We start from the raw sequence: 25,435 nt of genomic DNA on the forward strand, positions 1-25,435 counted from the left end.
TCAGTCCTAACAGAGGGATATGTCCTTTGTTCCAGTACTGGCCTGGGATATAGACTACCTCTCCCATTTCATCTCTTCTTAGCAGAAGATCATTATTTTTCAGGATTAGCTGCTTCATCTCTGCTCAGGAGATTCATATATGTCTTTAAAAATCTCTTACATCTATAATACTCCATGCATGGTGCATTGCAAAAAGTGTTTTATGTATGTTCGTTTGCAAGTTTTTATTATTAAAAAGGTACCACAGAACTACATACTTTCCCTTGACTTGTCTCTAAAGGCAGGCAGTCACCTTACCTATTCGGTTGTGGGGTGCACAGTGAGAACTGTGCTGTGAATTGAGTGGATTACACCTTGTCTTTCCTTTTAGTGAATTTGGAGAATGACTGGTACTTCRTCCTTTGTGTATGTGTGTATATATATTTGTGTGTGTGTGTATATGTATATATATATATATGGAGTTATAAAGTAAATGTATAAGTAACAAATGTGCATGTATGTGGGTGTAAGCATTTATTTATTTTTATATCTCTTACTCCYCCTCAGTCTGTTCTCTCGGACACAGAGTTTTTTAACCTTTCCTTATAGATCTTATGTTTCCAAAAGTGTCATCTCTGTTATTTTCTACTGGATATTCTGCATTCTTTCCAACTCTTTATTAGAGTGTGCTGTGTGAAAGTGAACATAGCAATCTAGCTGGAGTGTCATCACTGAGATAGTGAAGAATAATTATTTTGTGCATTCTTACATAAGTACAATYGTTAATACATCCCAAAATGCAAAAAAGGGCAAACTTCAGTTGCAATTTGTTGTCTCAAATTAGGATTGCTTGACAGTACACTGCAGGATTAATCAAGCTCTCCATATTTTTTGTTGTTATACTAATCCTTTTAAGTATTACGCTTTGCAGTTTATTGAATATCATCATGCTTATTTCATACTATGTCTCCAATTTACAATGTAATTTAAAAATTTAATCCTATTATCCCAAATGCTTGCAAGTCCTCATGGCCAGGTACCGTCTGTACATTTTCCAGATGTAATCTGTTCCATCATCTAACCCGTTCAAAATAAACCTAGAGAACTGGATCCATGATCAGCTCTCAGGATCTTATGCTAAATGTTTTCCCTATTTATAACAGTAAAGGTCTTATTGCTACTCATAGCATAAGGCCTTGCTGAACAGCATTATAGCTGTGGTAATGGCAATTGCATTTAAATAAAAGAAACTATCATCCGGACTAATGTCAGTTGTCCTCTTCAAGTTAGTGTTTCACACAATCTGGCTACCCGTTCAGAACTACCAAACCTGTCAAAGAAAGAAATGAGATAGGTTTGTCGCAGTCAATTCTCACAGCTCTGTGTTGGTTGTCCATCACAGTCTCACCCCGTAGGCTCTCAAACTGCTCGTGGCGCAGGAGGATGTTGTAAGTGGCCTGGAGCCAGTCCATGATTGACATCTGCTCCCAAAGGAGCCACGTTAAGTTGTTGTCTCCTTCTCTGTTATCAAGCCTGCCAGGTGTCACACCAGACCCACCTGCCGTGTGAGTATGTCTGAGGAGATAAAAAGGGTCAGTAATGCTGCTTTCTGTGCTTGTAAATTATTGTGTTGTAATTTGTTCTTGTTTGTTACCATATACAAAAATTAAACCAGTTAATTTTAGTCCCTCAATTTCTCCTTATTTAATCAAATAGATGCTATATTTACCTTTCTCTTGGTCACTTGGACCTTCCTTATATCCACATGTTCCTGAAGATCAGGAAGACTTACAGCTTATAGCTCCTTCTGCTGTGACTTACTTCTTAAATACCTTAGGAGGCATTTCTTTGTCAGGAATACTGACAAGAATTCATTTTATCTATTTAATTATTATTTCAGTATTCTATCCCTCTCCCAGCCTATGTTTCTATTTCCTTATAAAATTATTGCTCTAAGTGGCTGATCACACATAATCATTTTTATGAAAATGGATGCAAAAAAAGAGATAAAATATTTTGGCTGTCTCTTTGCCATTAGTTATTTGCTGTGCTCTGATCTGAATAATCAGCCAATCTTTTCTTTTGTCTTTTTCATGCCCCTATTTTATTTGTAAACCCCTTTCTAGTTTCCTTTTATGTCCTTTGTTACTTGTAAATCATTTTGGAGCTCAGCTTTTCTGATTTTATCCCTGTATGCCCTTGCTGCTTCTTTGATACTGGTGCAATCAAATAAAGTGGCAGGTTCTTGCCTGTAGTACTCGAAATAGAGAGTTGCCTCTTGTTACAGTAGGCAAATGTGGGAGTCCAGACCTAAAACCCATTTCTGTGAGATGCTGAGATGGAAGTCTTCAGCCCTTATCTGTTCCCAGGGAGCACTGACCATCATAGTAAATGTGATCTTTAAGACTTAAAGAAAATTGAACTGGATCACTTAGAATTTCTTGATTTCCTATAAATACAATRTAGACTTACCATGCTATAATAAAAAATATAAGACAGCTTTCATGTAATCTTGGAAAGTAGGCTAGTCCATGTCCAGTGGAACAATCTTCAAATTATGCTTTTTCTGAGAGCTGCTGTAAGTTTATAAGTTACCTTCCCCAAGTATGTGTGTATAGAGCAACCGAAATGCAGACGATTCTGGAGTGGAGGGCAGTAGCCAGGCAGCCTGTTGACAAGGCAGAGAAAACAGTGGTGAAGGACAGTGGGGGCAATCCCTCTTTTCAGGGGAAAAGCGTCGCTCGTTCTTTAGCATCCTTGCGGAGCAGACAAGGCCTCCTTTTTTACAGTTCCACGTTATCGTAATGGCTCTTTGCTATACACTGAGCAGGCACTAACTAGGCTACCACCTGCCCTTTCTTTTTAATTGCTTCCAGGTTAATGCATCACGTTTCATCCAGGTTCATTTGCACGGGCCACGTTGCTCCTTGCTGGATGCCCATTCTGGCCTCTCCGTGTCTCTGTGCCTAAAACACTGACAATATGAATATCAGTCTCAAAGCAAAAACTTCCTCTGCCTATCAGAAAACTCTGCAATTTACATTTAGATTTATTTCATTTCTTAGACTGTGCAAGTTACAGAGCTGGGAACATTTTGGCCTGCAAAACCTTTTTTCAAATAGCTGAAGCTGCATTCTCACCCTCTTTTCAAACCATCAGACACCAGGTGCTGACCCAGTCCCATTAACCAATTACTCACACGTCACACAATTAATCTTTCATTGCGATTTGATCAAGTTCATTCCTATCTCCATATTATTCTTTACAATCCCACTGCATAAAAACGTGCACATTTTTGTCACTGTTCATTTTGCCGTGGTCTGCACTGCTTCAGGCTGGGAAATGAAGTGACTGCARATGTAATTTATAGAATCATTGGCTGTATGGAAGCTCTTTTCAGGCTGACCTGATATGACAGGTTGTAATCGTTTCTTCTGAACCATTCTGGTTTGTCAAGCAGACAGGCTTTCTCCTTTAAATATCCAAAATAACAGATTTGTCTGAGCAGGAGGAGRTGGTGTTCAGAGCTCTGTTGCTGCCTCGTCCTCTGTCTCTCTTGTTTCACCCTTGTTCTTGCAGCCTCCTCTTCGTGCTCTGCTTCGGAAAGAAAAGGAAGGGAATTCTAGCAGGAAAAAAATAGATACCAAAACGGAAATCTCCACCCTCCTCTTGTACTTCAGTTATTCTAAACTGAATTCAGTAAAAGCCGTWGCTTGTATTTGGGTGCAAGGGGCAGGGCGTTGCGTGAGCGCTAGACGTGCTGCGCGGGCTCCAGGAGAAGAGCAACGTGTGCGGACCACACATGTTGGCGTTAGTGCAGGCAGAGGACTACTCTGAACCAGCACATTGTGGAGGAGGAGAGGAGGAGGAAAGTCCTGTTTTCTCAGATGGGCGAACAACTCGACRGCAACAGGGGACCTTAAGGTCACTTAATCCGCCGCCCTGCCAGAGGGCAGGCTCAACTCTAATTGCAGAAATCCTGATAGATGCTTGACTAAGCAGCAGCAGACCTGCAACGTGGGGCTGCATAGCCTTTGCCGATGGGGGTCTCGACAGTGAACGCAGTGCGGTCCCTGCCGCTCTCCGTGCTGCTGCAAAGTTCTCCTTCTTGTCTCTCTTGAATCTCTGTTGCTTCAGTTGAAGTTGGTGACTTTCATCCGAATCATAGGCACCGACAAGAGATTATTCCTCTTCTTGTTGTGATCCCTACTTTATCATGTCCCTTCTCGTTTTTTTCTTTGGGTAAACAACCTCAGGTCATTAACTCTTTCCTTCTAGGCCATATTTTCTAGTTCTCTGATTATTCTCCATTCTCTACTCAGGATTTCTGTGTCTGGATCGTACACTTATTGAAATGCAGTGCCCAAAAACTAGACACAGCTCTCCAGCTGATATTTTACCATGCCTGAATAAAATGGCAGGATTACTTTAAGGATGTGTCATGATGGACAAGTATCTATAAGTCTAGTATGGTATCTGCTTTTTTTTTTTTTTTTCCAACAGTGTGCTCCTGTTCCCTTGTTCTTGAATTCTTTTTTTTTTCTACATAGCTGCTACTTAAAATTGTCTCCTGTCTGTATTTGTGCAAAAAATTACCTGCCTATTACAGAGCACATTATTCTAATCAGCTTTTTAACTATTTGGAACTGTATTCATGTAGTCTGTGTTTGCTCATTTTCTTCTGAGAAAGTCATACARAACCGTGCAAAATGTCATAATGATGTCAAGGCATATGACATTTTTAGCAAATACTCTATTGCTTTTCCTTCTTTATGTCAGGCAGCACATTTGCTGTTTCAAGTCTTTTTGTACCTTCCTGACCCTCCAGAGTTCTCAGAGGTGATGGTTGATGTTTCACTACCTACAATGAAGTTCCTGAGTCCCTGCTGATTTGAAAGTGTTTAACTTCTTTATGCATTTAAAGCGCTCCAGCTTGTATTTCCCTATTCAAAACTTGTCCTTTTCTCACTCATATGAACTGTGACAGCCATTTTATCACAGTTTCTCTTTTCGTAAAGCATGCAAAAAAAATTAAAGAGCTTTCTTGAAGATGTCTGTTGATATTTTTCCTTCTCTGTTGAATATCACACCAACACTTCTCTCAATCTCAGTGTTACCTCCAGTGTTGTTACAAACCAATTTGTTGCTGCCCATCATGTTCTTTATTAACTGAATCTCATGTTGTATTGCTTACTTCCGTTTTTGTGCCTTCAGTGCTATTCATTTTTTCTTAGAAGCCAGACTTAGATTTGTCTCCTTGTGAAATCTTTGTCACTCTCAAATTCAACTTATTCATATTGTTATCTGGCAATATATATTACCTTTTTCTCTACAAATTTGTACTTATCCCCACGGGTTGCCTTTTTTTTTTTAGATGATACCATCTCTCTTTTTTCCTTTAGATCAGATCCCCAGGTGATTTTACCCAGCAAATCTCTGAATTTATTGAAGTCTCCTTTCCAGAATCTGTTAGTTTGTTTTATTATTATTCTTTTACTGGTATGCATTACCCACCTAGTTTTGTCATGTCAGTTAAGTTATAAAYGTGATCATGTATTAAGACTTCCATCTTCTCCTGCTTACTTGCATTAGTATACAATAACTGATTTGTTCTGGGGACTGATTTACTTCATCTTCGTCTGTTGACCTGATYGTAAGACCCCCAATCTCCCATCACTTTTGGGGGCAGTCTGTTTATACTGTTCCTCTCTTCCTTTATCTCCCCTCACTATCCTTTCTATTAAATGCAAATAGAGCAATAAAGTGGACTTAATCCTTTCCCAACAGCTCATTGAACAACAGCCCACAGATGCGAAAGCCAGTACTCYAGCACCTCCAAAGCTTCTCCATTTGATGAAACATGACTCTTTATAGGAAGAATTGGCACATGCGAGTTTTTCCACCCATGCTGTGACCCTTGTAGTCACTTTTGGTCTGCAAGAGTCATTCTTGTCAGTGTAAATACTATGTAGAAGTGCAGCAGAGGGTAGCAGTTGGTACTGACTTTCCCAGGATGTCATGTCTGTTTGACAGATATGKTCCTCTTTTGCCCTTGGGAAAGGGTAAGCAATCACCACCACAGCTCTTTTGCTTCCTTCTGRAAATGATGATGAATTACAGAGCCTTTGGAGTATGTGATTCTTCCTAAACTGCCTTGAAGGCTGGAACTATACCTACAACACAAGAATTAGGTAGGGGTCATCACATGGAGGGAGCAGGAGACAGGTTGAAAACAAATAAAAGGAGGTGCAGAATCAGGGGTAAATGAGAAAAGTGCTTTGCCAAAAGACATTGTGGACAAGAGATGTTTACATGGCTGGACAAATACCAGAAAGAGAGATCAGCTGGGTGCTTGGCTTGCTTACAGAACTGAATCGTTTCTATAGCAGGCAACTCATCCTGTACTAAAATCTGCAGTCTGCTAGACACAGGTAAGTCCCTGTGTTCCCCTCTGGGGATCAGAGAGGGGTTGCTGTTGTTGCTATATTCCCTAAACTGCACTCCAGTTATCTTCAGAAAGTCTCATGTTCTTTGTAAGTTGCTGCAATAAAGGTTTCTCTGGATTCAGTGGTACAAATATCTTTACTTTGGAATAAAATCCTATTGCTTTTTGTTTTGATGCCATGTGTGTACAGCAGTTTTGGAGGASTGTGCACTTTACTTGGCCCATTGCTAAAAAAATGCATATCGAAGCTAGGTGTTTTGCTACCTAATAACGGCTATGCCTTTCAGAAGTCCCTTGCAGAAAAGTGACACTCAGGCTATTGCAAGGCAACATTCGACAATTCCCCCTTTGCTTTCTGCGAGACGGTGCAAAACTGCCACGAAGCCAGAGGCCTTTTGTGTCTTGTTGCACCTATGATCTATGAAGCATCTTGGAACACTGTGTCAGGGGATTATGCAGTTCTGCAGGTAGCTGTAATTAGCTGAGATGATAAAGGTGAAACTGGGACGTCAGCGTTCTGGGATGTCCTTGTTTTTGTGGACTTAAGCAATTRTTTTTTGTTATTATTTTCAGTGGGTTTTCTTATATAATGCCCGTAGAAGACACCACAGCAAGTCCTTTGCTATGTAAAACCTAAACTATATCTTCTTTCTATAAAGAATTTACAGCCTTATTATAAACCTTCAAGGTGAAGTTCAAATAGTCTGTTCTTGTCATCAAAAGCCTGAGGTAAAAATATAGTCTCGTATTGTATATTTTATATGTATTATTTTTAAGAGGGAATTTTCTTAGTGGTAGAATATGAGATAGCACACAGCTTTTATAGGTGACTGCATGCAGATGTAAAGCTGAGGCATTTGCAGAAGTTGCTTATTCTGAATATAAACCAAGCCACAAAATGTTGTTGTACAAGACAAAGGTTGATGCAAGGCAGAGAAACATATAGGAGAAGGAAGAAAGGAAGATAGTTCTTTGCCATGTGATTTCTTCAAAGTTTATGCTGCTGTCTTCTTCAAGCTGCAGTATCTGTTGCTTTGTTGATAGATTGTTTTAATTGAATAGTTTTATTGCCTTGGGCTTAAAGAGTAAACTTTGGTGGCSAGGTCAAAGGTGGCTACTTAACTTCAAGGGGTAAACTGAGTGGAAAATCCCTGAGATAATAGACACCCTGGTGCTAAGCATCAGATTAAAATGGGGAAAATATTGGATCATGGCTAGGAGTCCAGTCCTTGAGCTGTATAAACAGCATATAGTCATCTGCAAGGCAGAAAGGATGGCTCCAGGGAAGAAAATAGTCCCAGATATTTTTTATGTTCTGGGGGAAAAAATGTACTTACACTGTTCAAGAAGACATTTTTGTGGCAGGAGGACTCAGTTCATCTGCTTCTTTTGAGGGCTGCAGAGATGGCTGCTGTTTTAAGTCCAGCAGGAAAGAACAAAACAAGTGAGGTTCATGACACGATACTGAGCAGGGACATGCTCCTTGCTCCCTTTATTCTCGATTTAGGTAGCATGCTCGTTTCTGTTGTCATTTGCAAATGCTCAGGGTCATCTGTCCACATCTGAGCTCAAGGCCTCTTTCTGGCCAGAGCAGGGCCAGAGTCATGGCTCTTTTCCCAATGTATGCAGTCAAAATAGTTTTGTATTGGAAGAAAGCGAACATGAATGATAAAGGAAAGCCAAATGAATGATAATCTCAGCTGGAGATGTTACCTCAGAAACATCTCAAGTTAGGTGAGCTGAATCCCACACAAGGGATTGTGCATTGTTCTGGGCGAAAAGAATTTTCTTTTGACTTTTGTTACTAACAAGAGGTATTTGTACAAAATGCATTTCGCACTCCATTATAGCTGGATGGTGTGTGAGGACCCAAGACTGTGGTGGCACGGCCCTTCTGCACCCTCAGTCTAATGTTGCTAGCTATGAGCCTTTTCTTTTGTGCATGACATCTCCCAGGGAAGCGTTGAATGGTGTCATATTGCAGACTTCTGGGCCCCAGTTTTATATAATTAACTGATTTGCCACCTGAAATGTTGTAATTAAGCTTTCATGTGTAAAGCAGGAGCATATGCCACTGTCAAATGAATGTGAATGAGACAAGTCAGGCATTTCATGTTAATTTAACTTTACCATGATTAACTTTCTTCCACTTGTTAGAGGTGACCATAGGCACAGTCCACTGATGGGAACCAGTGAAGGCAAACAAATCTGACAGATTTCCTGGTAAGGTTTTGCACTGCACCTAGGCGCACCTAGGCCATGTACCTCCAACTCGACAGATCTTAAAGCAATAAGTTATAGTCCAGCATGAYTAACTTTAGTGGCACTGAGAAAATTTTGCCAGGATTTCTCAGTTCCAGTCAGTAATTCATGACTTAGTGTTGGATGGACAGAGGATTTGTGCTCAACTACTCTGTTTTTATGAAAAAGCAAGACTGTGTCAGAACGTGCGTTGCAAGTTTGTAAAAGCTCTGACTGTTTTAATACATTAAAAAGGGTCAAGGCATGGTTCAAACATTGCCCCTTGGTTGCCCTTACTATGTCAGTGTTAAAGTCGTCCCTGACGCAAGCCAGACAGACCCTACACAATTTTGGGGGTAAGACAAGAGGCAATATGGAGACCATATGTTTTGGGCTACTTAGACGTTTATCATCTGTCCACACAAAGCCAGGAAATAGCGCTTGCCTTCAGGGCCAGATGATGAATCTGTTATATTTTGGTAGAAAGATTATGTACTCTAGGTGCATTTACCTCTGCAAGAAGTAATAGCCCTTGAACCACCCACCATGCTACGCTAATTTCTAGGGCTGTGGCCAAGTCAAGCTTTAGTAAGGAGGAAAATAAAACATCCAGTTCTGAGCATTAGGCCTTCAGCAATGACTTGCCCATTTCTTTGCCCCGCAGTTGGTTCACGCACTAACTGAAAATTTGCCATGTTTTTTTCTGTTGAGTGGACTCAGTAGCTGAGGCTCCTTTAAGAAAAATGTGAACTGTAGGTAAGACCCAGCCTCACTCGTGCTTGAGAGCCTTTCGATTTTTTCCTTGAGGAGCCAGTGTTATRGCAACACATAAGTGTTATGTGAATTCTGATTGCGGGATCTTTACTGCTGGTTAAAATATCAGGCAGAAAGAATTCAACTTGCCTATTCAGCATTGTATTTATTGGGCTGGCAAATAGAAAATAATAATTATACTTACAAAATGCACAGATTGGAGCTGGAAGCAATGAGACAATAAAGCCCCACAATACCATCTGTACAGCTGCCTCCAGGCTAGAGCTGCACTTTGAGTCATCCCATTTAGGAGCTGTCTCCAGCAGTCACTGAAGTCAACAAGAGCCTTTGATTTCTTCTCAGTGGGTGCTGCATCAGATTGCTGTAGTCTCCTTTTAAAGTCTAAGAACAAGGGGCCAAAAGGCAAGTTTAGTGAGATACGCAGTACAGATAAAATAATATCACTTAAAGAAGTACCATTCCCTTCGGAGGAATGTTAAATCTGCAGGTGGATGAGAGTTCAGTGCACTGCAATTGCTAYATAATATTAAAATTTCATCAGTTAGCAAGGACAAAGCTGAGTTTCTAGGCTACCGCTTGATGTCCAGCATGAGAGGTATTTGCAAAAAGAACCRTGTTGAGAAAACATGGCAATCATTTATAAATAAAAACATAACAATTAACAATATAGTTTKCATGCAAGGTATTTGCAGTTGAAAAGATATTATGCACTGCCCTGATGCTCTACAGTGATATTAGATGCATCTGTTGAGTATCTACTGCATATATGGAGAATTTTTGTTTTGTACTGGTAACTTACACAACATAACAATCCTCTTGCAAAAAATTGCCCAAGAGGCAATTAGAGTGGGCAGATGAATTGGTTGGTTAGAGCATTACCTGTTCCTTTGTCAAGGCCAGTCAGACAGAGGTCAGGTTGTCCTGCCAGGAAAATGTCCTARGAGGAATATTTTATTTTATCTTTGTCAGCACATTGGAGCGGATCTTACTCAAGTCACCTTTGTATATTTTATTCATTAGGGCATGATCCTGAAAGGCTACAGTAACCYTGTGCTCTGAATGATTTTGTGTAATTTGAGGATGGTGAGTACTTAYCAGGATATGCAGAGGACCTCATAGGTTTAGGCTCTTATTTTGGCCATCTGCATTCATATATTGGACTTATGTTCTGATCTGAGAAATAGGATGGGCTCATTCTTTGGGACAAGCTGCTGAAATTGTGCTAGTAAAATGCACAGCATGAATACTGAATCTTCTAACTCTATTTTAATACAGATTTGTGYAGTTAATAGTATAGACAGTGGGAGGAGAAAAGAGAAGCAATGATCCTGCACAGCCTTTCTCAGGAAGAGTTTAATTTGTTCTTGCCTACTGATTTTGATGCTCTGTCCAGGTGCTATTGAATTTAAACTGTTTATTAGTTTGTGGAAAGATTTACTGTAGTGCGGTCCTTCTGAGAAAAAAAATAAAAACTTTTGATTCTTCTTTGGGGATTTGGTAATCAAGGAGTAGAAAATTGTATTCCAGAGCCAAAGTTAATGAGAGATCATTCTGTGCCTCTTGGGCTAGATTGCTCTGTGCTGCCCCCAGAACGGACAGGGAGGAGCTGGCTCCTGTTTCCCTTCATCTTGAGSTTTCAGCAATAAATCCTGCAGTGTGGGTTTGCAGGGTGGAACCTGTTACACCTGGAGTGAAAAAAAAAATCTCTTACCACTTTAGTTACTATTCAACCTGATTTTCCACAGTGTCAGTTGATTCAAGGGATAATTATGAAGATGTGATTTTAGTTATCTTACAGTGATGCTGCAGCACAGAATGGCAAGGTGCCACCAGCTATGCAGCAGGATCACATTTTTTCTGTCTAAGCATTTTTAATGCAGTGCCCAGGCACCTTGTAGATAAATTTGGCCTAATCAATTCCACTTTGAAAGGGATGGAAAGCTCCTATCCCRTTTTTCATTTCAATCCCCTTTCTGTGGTTCTTCTGCCTCAGTGGCGGTCTTTCYGGAGAAATGTTGATAGGTGGTACTCTAAGATTCATTACCGGAGAAGTCCTGTGCAGAATTGAYGGATCTTGCACTATACTGTGAAGATGACTTGTTTGACTGGACTGTTTTGCTTTCCTATCCATTTGCAGAAACTACACTTCATTAGTAAAAAATCTGATCAACAGAGTTCATAATTGYCATTTTTTGTTGTACTTAATGGAAGGAGGCTTGTTGCACTGCATGTTTTCAACAMTCTTCAAATTAAAATGCAATAAATTAAGCAGTGGCTTTTACAGAAGCCATTTTTTAACTAACTGTTTTAGACTGTGATGTTTATATGGCTTGGTTTGGACTGAAAATTTCCATTAGAGGTTGAACAATACATAATGAAGAAACTTAAATGGTTGAGAACTAAAGCTCCTTCTGAACATGTAGATTGTGTGGCATCGTCAGAACTGGAGAGCTGATGTTACAGCTCACATCACTTAAGATTTTTTGATCAGCAGTATGCAGGTAGTCTGCTGCCATTTGGACGCCTTAAGATTTTAGAATACATAAAATATATTTTCTTTTTTATTCTTAATTTGTGTCTATAGAACTGTGCTTTTCTTATCATGATCCTATGATTTGACCCTAAATGTGCTGGTCTTCACCCTTATATCTGGCTTTCTCAGTCTGAAACACTAGCAGGATGGATTGCCTTCTGTGCAACTTCCTCTATGTATGTCAGCCACTGCACGTACCAAGAACAGCATTTTCCAGCAGAGCAGCACAGAGATATTATCATTATATGGACTCATCTCACATTCCTCATCTCCTCCCTGTGTGTATCAAAGTGAAAGGGAGCAGGACTGGCCCTTGGATTTAAGAAAAAAGTATCCTTAGGTTTTTATGGGGGCTCATATCTGTCTCTGTCAGACTCTTCCTTCCCTTTATTCATCTGAGCGCTTTGAGAACTAACAGCCCAACAGCATTGCCRTTCGGAGGATGTTCTGATATATGTCTTCGAATAGACAAGACACCTGTGGCCGTACCAACTCTGGATCACCTACCATCATTTCCTTCATGACCTTTAAAGATGTCAGATGAGACAATTTTTTTCCAGTTGCTTCATTCTGCACTAGATGCAATTTCAGGTCCCACAAGTGAAATAAGGCAGCACATTAATCAGCTCTGCTTCCCAGTCTTCTCACTTCTGTCTTTCCGTGGTTTATTTTTCTGCCTAATATAACACAGATTTAAAAATAGGGGGGAATATTACCCTCTCAGAATTCATCCTGCTCTGATACTAACAATGGTGCGAGCTCACTTAGATTAAAGGAGCAATTTTGTTTTGGTAGAGTGAAATATCTGCCTCTAGTCGGGTTACAGGCAAGCGTTACGCCTGCTGTGGCATACAGGAGGATGTTGCATGCAAGTCATCTGCTCCCTGCATTTGTGGTATGTTGTCAGAAAATATTTCCATTAAGAACTCTTCAGTGTAAAACGCTGCATGGATCACAAAAAGGAAAAGCCACATTAGCGAAGGAAATAAATATACAGAAGGGCTTAAAATGTACTCAGCCAACATAAGAAACTTAGTGGCTATATCTCTTGTAACTGAGAAGGAGGAAAAAATAGTAATGGGACCACCTCTTGTTTGTTCTTGGCTGGTGTTAGAATGATAGGAATGTTTTGTCAGTGTGGTTTTACAACAAAATATATAGCCACAATCTTAATATTATACTTTAGGTAAATACACAGTAATGTGATGTAGAAAGTGCATTTGGGGAGTAAGAAAATATGTTTGCTTTGTATGCCAAAATAATTAAATTCAGATTGATTAATCCATGGCATACTTAATTTAATAGCAGCCAGTCATTTTAGAATTTCTTAGATATAGGAATCTTGGCATAAAATGAGGCTCAAAACTGGCAAAATCTGCAAGTCTAATAGTTTTTATTTCATAAACTAGACAATGGTTGCACAGACTGAACTATAAGTGAAGGTATTTTTCTGCTCTAGTTCAGTTGTGTGAAACCCACACATCACATACATACATATATTAAAAAGTGGCTTTGTTGTATTGTTGTACAACAAAAAGTCTTTTTTTTTTTGTCTAGAGAAAGCAATATATTCATGTAATTTGTTTTTTTTTCCCTGAGCTTTTTAATTTGACCCTGGTTGCTTATTATAATGTTTTAGGTTGCACAGTTGAGGGTTTATTGACCCTTGCTTGTTGCCCGTTTGTTTTATAAGTACTAAGTATTGCAATGCTTAGAAAGATTAGCTTAAAATGTTGTAATTTAGTCCTGTTCATTAGAATGGATGTGGAAAAAGTATTAGCAGTAAATGTCTTGTTTTTCAGGTTTTACTAAAAAAAAACGTAAAGGGCTGGAATACCTCAAATCACTCAGTATTAACTCATTCAGTTCACAGGAGTGTGCTTTTGGCTGGGCTAGGGTGAGATTCAGGCAAACAAAGTGGCTGTAGGTGAGTAAAGCAAAGAAAATTATGTTTGTGTGTTGGAGAGAGGGAGTTAATAACAATTGTATGTATGTGAAATGTTTTTTCAACACGCGGTCTTTTCTGTCTCATAAGCAGTAGTGCTGCCATCAGTAAGGGGGACCTAAGAGTAATTAAAATTCTTTCAGGTTGCTGGTCCCTGCTCTTTTCATAGTGCAGCTGGTTCCGAAGACCTTCACATCTCATGGCAACCATTGCCTCCGATGTTATGCTGTTAAGCAGCTGGTATGCTATTCTGTAATAATTTTGCTACCATCATTTTTCCTATTGGGTTCACATGGTCTAGTATATTACTTACGGTCCATAAGCTGGATGTCAAGCCTGGTTGCGCGTAGCTTCAGGAGACTGAGAGCAAACATAAATATCTTGATAAGGTCAAAACAGTACAATTTGGTACATAGGAATTCAGACCACTGCCATGAATAATATGGTATATATTAACTAAAAATTGATGTAGTAATCAAAATTCTTTTACTGAGTGAAATGAAGAGTCATCCAAAATGAATGCGAAGAATCAAAAGCATTAGACCTTTACAACTGTGCTGAGACGAAAAGCTGTTGGTATTTGTGTCTTGTATGAGCTGCTCAAGCAAAGAATGAGCAGTGGAATGCACCTCACAATATTATCTTATTTAAAACGCCTTTATTTGAACAGTCATGTTTGAATAAAGCAGAAAGTTCTTTTCATAAGGATTTAATTTTCAAGTGTGCTATTATAGAAACAGAGGGGTTCTACTGTCTGTGAAACCTTCTTCAATAGCTAGCACAAGTGGTACTGAGTTCAATCCTATAGTTCAAGTGATAGCCTTGATAATCAGTAAAAATGTCTTACTAAACATAACTAGCACACAGCATTAAAAGTGTTCTTTAATTCTTAAAAACTGAAATAAAACTAGGATCCCATACAATTTATTCCATGTAATTTAGATGCTGAGGGTTATACCTTAATATAACATAAACATACAGAAACAGAATGCAGACACAATATTTTCAAATTTATTTTTATCTGAACTTATAAGGCAATATAAGTATTTTTCCCATTAAAAATGTCCTCTGCATTCTGCATTTTGTTTGGTTATAAGGAAAAATTATTAGAGAAAGATAAAATGTAGAGAGAAAACCTACTGTGTACTTCAACTGGACAACTCTGAATCAGTCAAATTATGACTGTACGAAGAAATATTGAAGGGAAAACAATTACATACGGTATTTGAATGGATTCTAAGAAGTTGTATAGCTTTTTCTTTATTRTTATTATTACAGTTATTCAAAAGAAACCAAGAATTAATATGATGGCTGCTTGAAAAGATTAGTTCAGAAACACAATGTCTAAGCAGGACTAAAAGCATTGGAACACACTTCTAAAAGCTTCTCAAACTGTAAAAAGGTGGCTTAAAATCTGTAATTTTAAGTATAAATACTTATTTAAAAATAAAATATGCTAGGCTGCTAGAAGCTCTCTGCTCATTGCAAATTCTAGAACAGTTTTGTAAATTTTATTTTCTTGAATAAACTACACAGTAGTGTCCTGAACTGTCAGTTTTCTGTTGTGGACTACTAGCCACTAATTCAAATGAACAAACTTACTGTTTTCAGAACAATGAATTTGTTCTTCCACATTCATTTAATAGGTCACTGTATTATTATTTCAGACAGTTCACCACTCCCAACCCCCCCCTTTTTCTTTTTTTTTTTTTTTAGCACCTCTTAGCAATTAAAGACATCCACTAGATGGTTAATATTTTTTTTCTTTACTATACATTTTCTTTGTGTTTCAGATACTATTTTAGTTAGTCAAATGTAATGTACTTTGCAGATTGTAATTTGTACTGTACCTCGTAAATGGGGGTACTAAGTCTTGACAGTCATGGTATAAAAGAGCTTTAATAATAGTTGTATTACATACAATTATTGCATACAATTTACTGTAGTAATTGTTCAGGAAATTGTCAATTCCAGTGTGAYTCATACTCTACTATACTATGCAGACCAGCACTTGCTACTCATCCATTAAAGATGCATTAAACCCCAACGCTGCGCTATTTTGAGCTACCAAAGGCAGCCTTGTATAACTTTGGCCAATGCTTGCAAGTAGGGCTGAAGAGATGACCACCTGATAGGATTTCTCTGCATCTTTACATATCTGACTTCTGTTTATAGCTGACATTTTTTCTAAGCCAAAGCAGGAAGTGTAATTAGAGAGTTACAACAGCCTCAGAAACACGAGATTGATTCCCATGATGGCTGAAAAACACCCCATGCAGTGTTTATAGACAGGCCCACTTTCAGAGTTCTAATTAACTTTATTAATGTTTAGTGCAGGAAGTAAGAAGGCAACTTAAACAAGGATATAAAAAGCACTGAAGCATTGAAACACTGGTTTCATGTAACTGCCTCTTATTGAAAGACATATTTTTCAGGATTTTGTAAAGAAAAATAGAGTAATTTGGAAAAAGATATTAGATAACTAATACACTCTTATTATAAGGAAGCTTTAAATAATGGAGCAAAGATACTACTAGTAGATTCCTACTTGATAATATAGCTAGCAATCTTTATGATGTGCAATTAATAAATATGATAGCGAACATGTTACAATGTACAATGACAGTGCGATAAAAGAGATGCAATTATGTGCAAGATTCCTATTGTGCCAGCAAATAAGACTTTACAGGCTACTGGAAAATAAGGTTGTGAAAACCCAATTGCAAAAATCTTTTCCATTATATGTTCCTTTTACAGAAACATATTAACTCACATGTGGAAAGTTAAAAGATTACATTGGTAAATACTTTGAAGAAAGATTTTTCTTCTGCTATGGACACAATAGCAAAGCATTGCATTCACAGAAACTGTATATATTATTTTGATATAGCTAAACTTAGCAGCAGTGATATATTAATCATACATAAAGTATATTCTTTGCATAGATTTCTTGTTTACTGCCCATAGATTTCCATTTTGTAAATGCATATGTAATTCAGCAAGCTTTGGTGCTCTTCAGTGAACGCAAACTGGAACACAACTGAGAAATTTATATGATATACATTTCCCATCATTATAATTGCAAAGAATGCTATAATGATACTTCTTAGGTGCTAAAATCACTTCAGCATAAAAACTGTAGTACAAAATATAGTACTTTTCCTGTTATTTATTGACCCTGATTCCCAGGCATGATGATTTAACAATATTTAGAAGGTATTTTACTTCTATTTTGAGAAGCTCTCAAAACACTGTGGTCAGCAGTGTGTCCACTAAAAGGATTCTGCCTTGAAATAATTTAGTATCTGTTTCTTCTAATATTTTTTGCACGCTCAATAGGTAAAAACATAAAAATCTGCTTACAATGAAGCAATATTGTAGTGTCACTTTGAACAATTTAGGAGTGGAGTATTCACATATTGGGAACTCAAAAATGTGTAATGTCAGTAATGGAAAATTAGAGTATCTTTACAAGATGCAAGCTATTACAGCATATTTTGATTTAATCTTTTATATGATTAGCCTACAGTGCTCGCAGTCTTGCCAAGAGAGCTTCTACTTCTGGAATGGCTTCTCCCTTAGAAGGAGACCCAATACGCTCTGTTTTCTTTTCTTTGTTGCCTTCTCCGTTACAGCCTTCTCTTCTCCCAGCAGCCTTGCTCCATGCTGTAGAAGAATTTGTTTCCATGTCGTAAGAAATCTCTTTGGTGACTGGGCTTTTTGTTGAGTTTAAACTGATATTGTGATGTGAACATGACTTCTCTAGTTGTGCTTTCTGGTTCTCTGTGGAAGATAAAACAAAACAAGCCTCACTTCACAATCACAACATACTGAAATTGAATATTTTAATGTGAAAACACATCTTGATCAGACCAAATTTTACACGCAGATGAAGTACTAGAAAGAGGAATAATTGCCAGGGAGGCAGGAAAAAAATACTTCAGACTTCAGAAGCAGTGGGCTTGGCCCATTGGAAATGATACAGAGTTTACTGGCCTTTATTAAATTAGCATATATTTCCCACAAAATCAGGGATAGATGCTGCCAAGATCTTCCCTGCACGCTGGAGTCAACGAGAAATGCACTCAATATTTCACAGTGGCTTCCAAAATTGTATGTAGATAATTATATTTCCTACATGTTTTGTAATTGACCAAATTTTTAAATTCATAAAAAAATCTATTTCAATTTAATTATCCATAATGATAATTTTTCTTTCCTTTATGATCTTTTAAGCAGCTAACTATTAAAAAGCTGCATAACTGGTGCTACTTTTTGCTAAACATTACTGATCTTGACTGTCACAAGAAATGGGACCAGTTTAAGATTCAGGAGCTTTGCTGGATTGACATATAGTAACAGATAGATTTTTTTTTCCTTAAATCAAGTGATTGTTTTCTATACCAGTATCTGAGTAATCCCTCTCCTACACCTCCAACTTCTTAAAAACAGCCATACTCAATATTCATGTAACCTTGAACAAGGCTTGAAAATGGCTTCAACAAACTTGACATGACATTTAAAGTTTTTTGGTTATTCGTTGAAAGATGTTCCATCATCCCAATAGTAATGACTTTGGAGCACAGGCAGTCACTCATGACAGTGTGTTTTATGTGAGCGCTGAAAATTCCTACTGAAAACAGCTTGTACATTAAAAGGCAGCTGCTGAAGATATTTACTGCACTGTCATTCCCTGACCAGGGGCTCACAGTGATGGATGAGGATTTTACACAGTTTCTTGGACAATCTCAGCAAATTTTAGAAGTATGATCACCTTTCAGCAATTGGAGGAAAATAAATATCTCCTTTCTATCATCTTCTAAATCAGGTAAACAATTCTTAATTAAAATCTAGGAAGAGGTGAATTTTTCACTTAGTTGAAAAACATAATTTCTATTTTATACTATGGAAAATAACACTGAAGATGAAGCAACACACATTTCATTTTTCCTGAATCACATAAGGCCAAAGATGGAGGATGAACACATCTTTATAATTACACAAAATAAATCCATCATATTTTAGTAAAATAACTGTGTATGTACAGTCTTAAATATATTATTCAATTTAAAATGTTTACTTATTTTGAACACATATTTGTAGGCTGATAAAAAGATATACTAACTGAATCAACATACAAAATACCAGCTGTTCCTTAGCCTTTTTTATTTATATTCAGTTGAAGACAGTGTAGGGTTAATCAGAAAAATACTTAGTCTCCCGAAAATCCATATATTTTTAAGCATAAAAAGATTTATAATCAAAGTATAGATGTTGGACTTTAAAAAAGGCAAAGGGAATTAGGTACTGAACATATCCTTTCCAGGCATACGTTCCTCAAGCATACTGAAACCCAAATTCTAATTACTTTGCAATTCAAAGGAGTCTTCACCCCAAAATAGGCATGCATGAGGATTAAGTATGATGAACTAGGCTGAAGAACAGTTGCAGTTAACATTTATGCATTGAGGCCGCAATATGTTCCTCAGTTTCTCACATTGCACAAGGGGCAGAGTTAGATGTCTTTAGAGTGAGATTTAGAACAGCAAAAAGTCTAAGCAGGGATCTACTTCAAAGGAAGCTATTAAGAAATAGTAAATATTGGGGTAGATTTTCTTTGAAAGTTAGCAACTGATTTAGCATCGCAGAAAGATGTCTCTCATAGCTTTTCATCTACAGTCCRGAATTTATTTTTGAAGGTAGTAACTGAGTGAAGTTGAGTATGGCTTTCTCTTTCTTTCCCCTTAAAACTACAGCAATGGCGCTGGTAGTCATGACTTTCTAGGTATAGCATATGAATAGAGAATTCAGCTTAAGACTAGAGTCTTTTCCTTCTATCTGAGAAGTCCTGCCATAACAGGCAGTGTGAATGGGAAAGAGCCTTAATCACCAGCTGCTTAATGCGAGCAGTCCTCACTTCAACTGTTGTACACACTGTACAGCAGAGAAGTCATGATTCACTGGAAAAGTGAAAAAGTGGTATGTCCATAATATATGATTCTGTAGTCTAGCAGTTAGTGCACTTCCTAAGAAATGAGAATACTTTGCTCTCAGCCATGATACAAAAAAATACTAAGCCGTCAATGTCAATTCCTAAAAAAGATTTGGACACACATATTTTATCTAAATCCAGTATTATCATCTCAAAGCTGTGATTTCAGCTGCTTCCTAAACCAGGCAGCATCTTTACCCTATATTCTTTCAATCAGGAGGAAGTTTGCCATATAGTGTTGCTGTGTGTCCAGGTTTGTCTGTAGGCAATTCCGTGCTTCGAAGTTAGCTGTTGTGAATCCCACTCAGAAACACAGAACTTTGCCTGGCACTATTTAGAAAGCACACATACCTTACTCAGAGTCCTAGATTTCATTTTAGTAAATATGAATCTAAGGGAATTAAATGCTGTAGCACTTGAGGTCTATATACCTCTGGTGGTAGTCTTTGCATCCAAAAAGCCACACTGAAGGATTGCTTCCATTTAAGTCAAAATTTAAAGTTGGTTAGGTACTAAGAAGTTTGAAAGGAGAAATTCTCACTATTTTCTCAGAAATACCTTGCTACTTTTTAAAATAAAACAAGAATGATGTTTTGTTAACTCCAAACACTCACACACACTGTACTGCTTCACGCATTCCTTTAAAGCTTTCATACTTTGGCGATTTGGTACCTCACCCATTCCACAAGCATTTCTTTGAATTGTTGCTGCACCTTCCTCCAAAGCTAGGCTATAGTGTTAAAATTGAAAAAGTGCATTTTCAGTCTGTTGAAATGGTAGTTTAAAAAAGCAAGCGTACATCACATCACATATGAATTAAAAACCATGAGGCTTCAAGTTGCTGCAGCTTAGCACCTCACTGATCAGGACAGAAGAATTAGACTTCTTTAGTGTAACAAAGGGTAGGAGGAATAGGGCTACTTATTTTCAGAAATAACACCAAGTTGAGATTAACTGACAAAAGGATACATTGGTATTAATAAATTTGTTAAAAAATAAAGTATTTCTAACCATTATAATAGAACTATTATAATGGAATGGAATGGAATGCCTATAATAGTAGAAGTAAGCAAAAAAACATAACTAGTTACAAGAAGGAATTTGATCTATTTCTGAAAAGAATATTTGATATGGTTGCTTGCAACAGCAGGGAGATGGCTTAGTGACATCGAGCCACCATTTTAATCCAACATTTCTAGAACAAGGATACACATAGAAACTCCAAAAGCCAGACAGATAGTAACAGACTTTTCCTAAAAAGTCCTATAAAGCTTTTCTGTGATCATTTCATCAGCATATTTCATCATGGAAATTCATTTAGTTTGTGCTTTTGTCAGTAACTATTTTTGAAAAAAAAATGCAGAGTAAAATACATGTATTTATACACGTACACACTTCAGTTCAAATGCACTTTTAAAGAACTTAATAAAATTATGAAATGTTAAAAGAAAACTATCTTTATAAAGGAACATTTACAGAAGGTCTTGTTAAGAGGAGAATTTACATTTCTGAGATTTGTCTGGTATTTGTCCGTCTAGTGTAGGAAAACCTACTTTCAGGTAGTAGTAAGTCAAAAAATCAAAAAGGCATTAAAATCATTGGATAAAGATATACCCTGTTTTGCAGAAAACTGAAGTTTCTAATGTTTGGTCACTTTTATTAATATTAACAACAATCAAAAGTTGTCATTCACCTGCATCACAACAATCCCTACTTCTGCAAATTAGAAAAAAAAAAAAAGGCAGAAAAACTGAATTCACAGTAAAGGTTCCTAAAGGCAGGCAGGAGTGATAAAATATTTACCCATACTAGTTTTGACTTTATCAGTGCTGAATGCTTCTAGGCAATGGTTACGCAGAGATCCCATTTTATAGTACTAAAGCTTCAGTGTCCAGATTCCATGATACTTAAATCTTTTTCTTCCCCTTGTTCCATACCTAACTGTTGTGGGTCCTTGACATCTCCAGACCTATTAAAATTTAGTTTTCCTAGATATGAAATTCCTGAGCACTGCTGTTAATCAAAAACATGTCAAAATCATATTCACATAACCTAGAGCCAAATAGCTATTATCTAGATACAAGATTTTTAAAATTATTTTGATTAACAGCAATGCTCAGGAAATTTGGTTGACAGAAATTATGCTTAATAGCCTTCCTTAGTTTAAATGGTGTCCTAGCATAAAATAACTTATAATAGTATGCTTATAATCTATTAAAGGCTATATACTTTATATTCAGAAAAGGGAAATTGTCCAATAATATGTGAACAAAAGAGTCAGTAATGTGAGACCTGCCTGCTGTTAACCTGAGGAAACAAAATACAATCAGTTGGAGATTTTAAAATCCTGCTTAATGCTGCTATATATCACATTTAAGAGTGAACAAAAATGATTGTAAGCGACTTAGTGAAGCAGAGATATGGATTTTTTTTAAAGCCACTAATAAATATTTAAAATAAAACAGTACTTTGAAAAGCTTTATCTCATCGCATAGTTTCTCAATAAAAGTCTTGATATTAAGGACATATTTACTTTTTATGTAAATACTTGTACATTGATTGAAAAATAAAGTTACAAAAACAAGAAGGAAAATAGTACTTTACATGGCACCATATGCTTGTATTATGGTCATATGTCTCAATGTAGGGCTTGATAAAATCACAACATAGGAAAGAATAATTGCAGTTATGATCTCATTACATCTTTTATTGAGAGTTAATCAGGAAAACTATTCAAAACCCCAGTGGAATATTTCTGGTACCTCTGGTTTGTGCTCCACATGCAATATTGCATTTGTGAAGCTATGTCTATGCTAATAGATTTTCTTTAGCCCACACGTACAAACCACCCTTACCACAATTYAAATTACTTCTCCATTATGGGTCATGATGTATCTGAAATATATTCTGGCAGCATGTGCTCACGTCAAGCTGGTGCAGCTTGGAAAAGTAACAGCCCTATCCATAATCCTCATCATCAGCTCCCCAGCAGGATGCCATAGCTTGTCTTTGGTTCCTAAGCCCTGACGTGTGGAACTGAATGTCAGGGAAATGTTCACTTGATTTCCAAGGACCACACCACAGGAAAAGAYAATGTGCTTCTGGAAGAGTTGATGATCTTCCGCACATTACATTGATGTTGCCATCATTCACATTCCTACGCTAGCTTTCCAAGCGTATTTAGACCTTGACTGCATACCACAGGCCATGCCAGTGGATCAGTGTATACCCCCATTGTTTCCATACGCGCCACCTAAATGAAGAGAAGCCCCTGAGAACTTAATGAGCAGATCAATTTCTAATGGATTCCCTTGCATATACCAAGCTATAAAGCAATCCTGGTGCTTTGCTGGAGATATGATCACTACTGGCAGACATTTTTAGAATCTGTGTTTTTAAATTCAAGACAAGACCGAGGCTCTGAATTCCAGCTGCAGASGCATTTAGCTGCAGCTCTAAAGTAGCTTGTTTGGAGATAACAAGATGCAACCTATCTTTTAGCATTTCCTATTTTATTTTCTAGTTAAAAAAATGGCATCTTTCATTGTCATTTTGAAGTTCCAGATTACAAACTTCTGGCTTTTTAYTATGAGAAATGCCAAAAGGAAAATGGATATTTCTTGTTTTCCTCTCCTGTAGAAAATGAAGGGTTCATTTTGCATTGAATTGGCATTCCCATTAAGACTCAATGTACTGGACCCTGGTGAGCCATGATTTTCTTCGGGCACCCAACTTTCCTTAATATATACAGCCCAAAGTCAGCCTTGTGAAATCCATTTCCAAAGCTTGGCACTGGTGTTGGAACACAAAACCTAATTCTCTTTCTCTAAAGTCTACCTTACTACCCAGAAGCAGAATTTAGAAGTAATGAGAAAGACTGCTATAGCTAGAAGCTCCATGTCTATTACATCACATCACTCATAAAAAATGGGAAATCTTCTTGCTGCATAGTATAATGGAAAATACTTAAAATACTTTTTATTGCCACTTTTTATTAGTTTAATATTTTTTTTCAACAATTTCTGTGACTGACAAGAGTAGGATTGAAGAGYGATCCTGAAATCTTAAGGACTGGGTTCCAAAGACTTATTTCAGTTATATCCTGCAGCCCCTGCCTCAACACCTGAAGTAGTGTCAGCTGTACTCAGATGATGTTTGTTTGATTAGTGGTTTCTGACTCCTTAAGACYTCCTTATAGATGCTCACCTGACTAAACCAAACTAGGCAACAGTAGCAACATTAATGAAGCCCTGAAATGTGTTACTGAATTTTGGAAGATTTTTAAAGCATTTATAGTATTTGTTTTATTTAATAGTGGCTGCTTTTCTTGTATAAAAGCTGTGGAATGCAAGGAATAATCACTGTAATCCATAAGTTAAATTTAGATGAGATTTACTAAGTTTTCAGAACCAGTGAATATAAGTTTTTGCTCATTTCAAAAGAAAGAAGAGAGCAGGTCAGCACTAAGTGAGGCAAGGATAGAGGATTTATAGGAACTAAATTTCAAAGAAAATCAATTACAAACTGTGAGTAAACTAATTTGTGAAGAAAGCAACTATGCCACACCAGCTCCTTTATACCTGGCACTAAAAATAACACCTTTAAATTTTTTTTAATCGCTTACCTACCTACACTTTTCCAAAGACTACTTAAAGGTCTTGCTGACCATTTCATTCTATATTTTTTTACGATAATTTCCAGATATACTTTGCATTTGTGTTGAAATGGGACCAGTTTCTCTGTTCAAACTAATATATTCTCATCTCTAATATGGCAACGACTTTCATTACAAGAAATGCAACTTAAAATTACTGGAATTTACATGAAAGTCTTGGGTGTCTGTCAGGATTAAAAGAGAACATCATAGACAAAAGTCTAAGGAAAAAGATTTAGTCAGTTGATGATACCTGTTTCCCTCTCTGAATTTATCATTAACCTCTGAATGTGATTCATACATCCTTCTTTACAGAGAAGCTGGTGATGGCTAGCTGGATGATGTCTATACCTGGACAGTGTGYGGTTAGGCTATTCACAACACTCAAACTGCTGGGCAGTATGTACGAAGATTACTTTTAAAGTTAGGTGCCTGCCCCTTCAAGTGTCTAKCAGACCTCTGAGAGAATTCACGCAAGCTTGAGGGAAGGGACTTCTGAAGGTCTCCACAGGCTGATTCCCTGTTCCCCTCTGAATTACAGTGCGTCTTCTGTGCCTTTTTCCTATGTATTCTTTCCCAAGTTTCATTCAGGAGTTCCTAGGAAACTATGTTCCAAAACGGAAACATACTTTGTGGTCATTACTGATTTTTAGAGCACGTGGCTTGAATCACTCTTAAATTTAACTAAATGTCCAGGTCTCTTAATGTAAAATAAACAACTAAATTGGTATAACTTAAATATTAATAAATAGCAAATTAATTCCCTCTTTATTTACATTGGGAAGAAGAGAATAAAAATAAATTGTGATACTATCTACATGGCTGAGGCATGCACAGTGGCAGTAAGACTTCTGGAAGTGGCCAGAAATGTT

General features: G+C 37.3%; 1 protein-coding gene across 1 annotated transcript in view; it reads right to left on the reverse strand.

The window, feature by feature from the left end:
- Positions 1–14,578: 14,578 nt before the first annotated feature.
- The window catches only part of DIAPH3 (diaphanous related formin 3), a 238,573-nt gene continuing 227,716 nt past the window's right edge, over positions 14,579–25,435 (reverse strand). The window contains exon 28 of the mRNA XM_085309483.1: positions 14,579–17,700. Within this exon, the coding sequence (XP_085165609.1) occupies positions 17,441–17,700 (260 nt within the window). The 3' untranslated portion in view covers positions 14,579–17,440. The remainder of the gene's footprint in view (positions 17,701–25,435) is intronic.

Source organism: Rhea americana, unplaced genomic scaffold (assembly GCF_003343005.1).
Source record: "Rhea americana isolate MKP2758 unplaced genomic scaffold, rheAme1 scaffold_3, whole genome shotgun sequence".
Classification (NCBI taxonomy): Eukaryota; Metazoa; Chordata; class Aves; order Rheiformes; family Rheidae; genus Rhea; species Rhea americana.